Below are 4136 nucleotides of genomic sequence, written 5' to 3' on the forward strand. Positions count from 1 at the left end.
TTTGGCGGCTTGGTCTCCGTTTGCGGCGAAGTAAGATAATGCAGGTCAAAGAACGACCGGGGGGGAAACAGAGGATGTGATTGGTACCAAGGACCCAAATTAGGCTCGAGGGGTTACTTAGGGCTTAGTGTGGATCACGGGAGATCTGGGGAGATCAATCAATGCAAATGATGCAAAAAAAGAGAGAGAGAACTGCAAAAAGTGAATGTTTGATAGTTTGTCAATCAAGCAAAACAATGCAGAGTATGCAAAGAAAGCAAAGCAAACAAACAGATCGAGGCGACTATTTGAATTGTCGCGAGAGATCCCAGCCTCGAGCTTTTCGCATACATTCTTCAGATCCTCTCCGATAGATGAGGAATGTACTGCAAGAGATCCGGTTGGCCAGTCATTAGATCCACCCATGGGCCGAGGAATGTATCCAGACAACCTCCAGTGCTTTGAGACCAATCGTAGGGCATTAATGGTGACTGGCTCATAGAGCCGGTTCAATCTGACTCCACTCCCGTCATAAAACTTGGGTTTGAATAGCCACCAGAGAGAATGTAACCCTCTCTGGCTAGACCAAAACCGGTGACCACCATAAGTCAGTGTGGCGGGTGTGGGGGAAGCTCCAAGTTTTATGTCAAATCAACACCTTCAATGGACATCACCCATAGCTCTAGCGGGGGCATAAGGGAGTATTGGAGCATTTGGATATGGATCGGATCGTCCAAGCCAAGATTAAGGAACCAGGAGAAACTTTTCTCTCCTAATAAAAGAGTCAGCTGCTCCGACTGATTGAGATTTCTCCCATTGATGGATAGCTTCGACAATCTATGCGTCATGACAGCCACGGTCTGAACCTCTTCCCCCAAACAAGGTTTGTTCGGGAGACGGTAGGATCCGTGCTGCTGCTCCATTTGAACAATTCTGGTACTATCATTAGCCAATTTCTTGCAAAAAATATCGTGGGGGCCAGTACAGTGACGCGGATAGGTAGGAATGTGGAGCGGAATGCCAACGGCTGGGAGGAATGTCACGCCCCCCTCAATTGTGCGCGGAAAATTCTGCTGAGATTCGAACATTCCAAATGAGTGCCTAAGGCGTTAGTACAGAGAATAATGAGGCCCCGCGGCTTTGAGGCCTGGATTTGCATAGAAAACCCTTGACCAATGATTGATCTTCTCCAGGGTTGGTCTCTCAAAATAGACCCCATGTTCTATATTTAACAATTTTGACAGGGATGGTAGCTGATCACTTTAAAGCCTTTGTCGCATGCAGTAAAAAGAACTTCGGGAGAAGCTTTCAATATGGTAATGCCCTGATCTGAAGACCCTAAGCCCAATAGATTTGCACCAAAGACTGCGGATCGCCCATTTAGGATAGCCATCAGGGCTCACAGTCAACATCTGCCCAGTCATTTCGTTCTTTGTTCTTCCTGCGTGACAAGCCAAAATAATCACCTTTGTCCAAGTCCGGAAAGCCAATATTTGTTGAATGAGCCTTCGTATTTGTCATTTCTGATTTCTTTGTGATGCGTGTGAATAACTAGTCTTTTTTTCTTCTTCTTTGCTGCATGTTCTCTTTGTTCCTCTTTCCTCTTTCAGCCCAATGATCTACCTAGGCGTCCTTTCCACTGCAGTACGGAGTACTAAGAGACGTATTGTAAACTGGGCGAGGAGGGCCTTACAGTTCGCCTTGCCAAAAGCTGTCAGGCAGGGGAACTCAGAGAGCTCAGGAACCAAGGACCCAAGATGAGATACCCTGAAGTGACCCAAAATGTGAGTTTAAATGAGCTCAAACCTGAACTTGGTAGATCATTAGAGTAATGTGCCTGATGCCCAAAGCCTGGAGAGTTGGGAAGTTGAAAGTTGGAACCTTCCTAGTTTGGAAGCGGATACCCGGCTGAGTCAGAATGACGATCACGAGAGGCGAAAATGAAAGAAAAACACTTCTTGGATGGAAGTTCTGGGCTAAGCCAGTTGCTTCGACTTGGGTATTAATTCATTTCATCTTCTGATGTTGAATTAATCATTCTCTTCCCACTTTTATCTATTGACTGTTGACTTCTCGTGGTCGCGGTCGCACTTCACTTCTCGCACTTTCCCTCCGACCCCGGAGTGAGTCAACTCGGATCTCACACCCCGCGGAACGTGGGTTTCTTCACTTCCTCGGATCTTTCTTCTCTTCTCCTCTTCTCGCTTCCCCTCAACCCTCTCCTCTCTTACCCAGCGACTTTCAACATTCAAAGACTTTCCGAAACAACGCGAAAGTCACCCCGAATTTTCTCTGACATTCCTGCGCCGTTTTCATCGGGTCGCTAGGATCGCCTAAACTTCGCCCGCGCCACTCTCGCGTTTCCTCTCACCTGCCGACGTCACCAACTCCCCCTTCTCAAACTCGCCGAGATTTATCATATCCAAACCCACGATACCTCCACCCCGCCCGATCTCCGAGAACGGGCGTTTAACAACACATTTCCACCTTTCAACAAAAATTACCAACATGTACCCAACTTTGATTCTTGCTGGGGTCAACCCCGTCAAGTGTCCCTAGACGATCGCACGATCCACGTGTGCCTCATCATGGAATTCTCTCTGTGCTTTGGAGGCCTTCGACGCCCATCGTCTCTTATTTTGATCTTCGATTGAACTACCCTAAATCTACTTGCTACGAATCCGAACGTGGACACTTCCTTCCCAGGGTTAGTGTCAAAGACTTCGTGGTAACACCAAGCAACGCAATATTTTCACACTCACGAATACACACAAATTGCTCCACCAAAAACATGGAGACAGCCTCAACCATGGCTCCCGCTACCAACCACCGAGAGTCATGGGACTCTCTTTCCTCCACCTTCGGTCAACTCGAAGTTTCATTCACGCAAGACAGCTGCTACGGCTCGGACGAATTGTCAGTTTCGTCGAAAACCACCGCTCCGCTAGAATCTAGCGCTTCTACATTCATCCCCAAACGTGAAGAGCCATCTCTCCATCCATTCCTCAAATCTATTCTCAAGAACTCTACCTCAAATTTGCAAGACGAGGAATCTGATAGCGACTCCGAGTCAGGTTATGGATCGGATGATATTGAGTTTGATTACGATGCTCTATCCGAAGAAGAGGACGATGAGGATGACATGTCTGATTTTTCTGTCTGGGATGACGAAACTTCGCACGATGTGCCCGAAACTCATCGCGACCACACTGATTCATTCGACGACTCCTTCATCGGCTTTGAGACCTCAGTGCGGTTTGACCCCCAAGTCCAATACATTGACACTCCTGAAATTGAAGCTGAGCCCTTGGAACCTGAGTCGGAATCTCATCCAGAGATGACCGTGCATGAGATGATGCTACTTGCCCAAAAGGCGGGCTGTACCCAGAGCTCCTTGGACCAATCTGATGCAGATGATCTCCATGACAACGGTCACTGTCGTCGCAAGGAATTTTCTCGAATAAACGCCACCCAGCTAGAAGATTTCACACGCGATGCCGTTGATGTCGATCAGCGTCTATTCATCGCATACATGCACGGGATTCATGGTATCGCGGACACAAATTATAAGACCTATCTCCGCACCCAGGCGGACAATATCAGACTTGGTCACGAGACAGAGTCCATGCACCCAGACGATCCCCCTTGCATGTATCTGGACCTAATTCTTAATCATGTAATCGGAGTTTTCAGGAATCTCCTTGCTGCGGATGAACTGAATGGACTGATCGCACTCCGCCAGGAAGATTTGGCCATTGAGCCTGCTTCCGAGACTGCTCTGCCCTCGTCTTCAAACCCCCATCAGGTTTTGCTGGACAAGATCGAACACTTTCTCCTTAACCGCCTGACAAATGGCGATGTGGACGTTCTTCCCGATGAGCTGAGCTTCTTTGCTGGTGGAATTGCACACGCACTCGGCACTGATAACTTGCCAGCATTAGTCTGAGTGTTCATCGCTTTCAGATTATACCAAAAAACCAACCACTTACTACGACGTTACGATTATGAGAAAAAAATGGGATCTCGGGTTCGACTGGATATTACCAGCGAAGGGAATTTACTGGATGTTCAACAACCAGATCAAGCATACATTATTCGGGATATCTCAGTTTTGCGGGAACAAGCCCTCACATGGGTTAGCAACAACATGTTTTTTT

The 4136-nt window shown here is 47.7% G+C and overlaps 1 protein-coding gene across 1 annotated transcript; it reads left to right on the forward strand.

Moving 5' to 3' along the window:
• Positions 1-2788: 2788 nt before the first annotated feature.
• Positions 2789-3925, forward strand: N7466_004373 (uncharacterized protein; the record flags this gene model as incomplete). The annotated part of the gene is made up of 1 exon (XM_057163770.1): positions 2789-3925. The coding sequence occupies one exon, from the start codon at positions 2789-2791 to the stop codon at positions 3923-3925; it is 1137 nt and encodes a 378-aa protein (XP_057022451.1).
• Positions 3926-4136: the final 211 nt, after the last annotated feature.

This window comes from Penicillium verhagenii (assembly GCF_028828195.1).
Source record: "Penicillium verhagenii strain IBT 33310 chromosome Unknown utg000005l_segment0_segment0, whole genome shotgun sequence".
Lineage (NCBI taxonomy): Eukaryota > Fungi > Ascomycota > Eurotiomycetes > Eurotiales > Aspergillaceae > Penicillium > Penicillium verhagenii.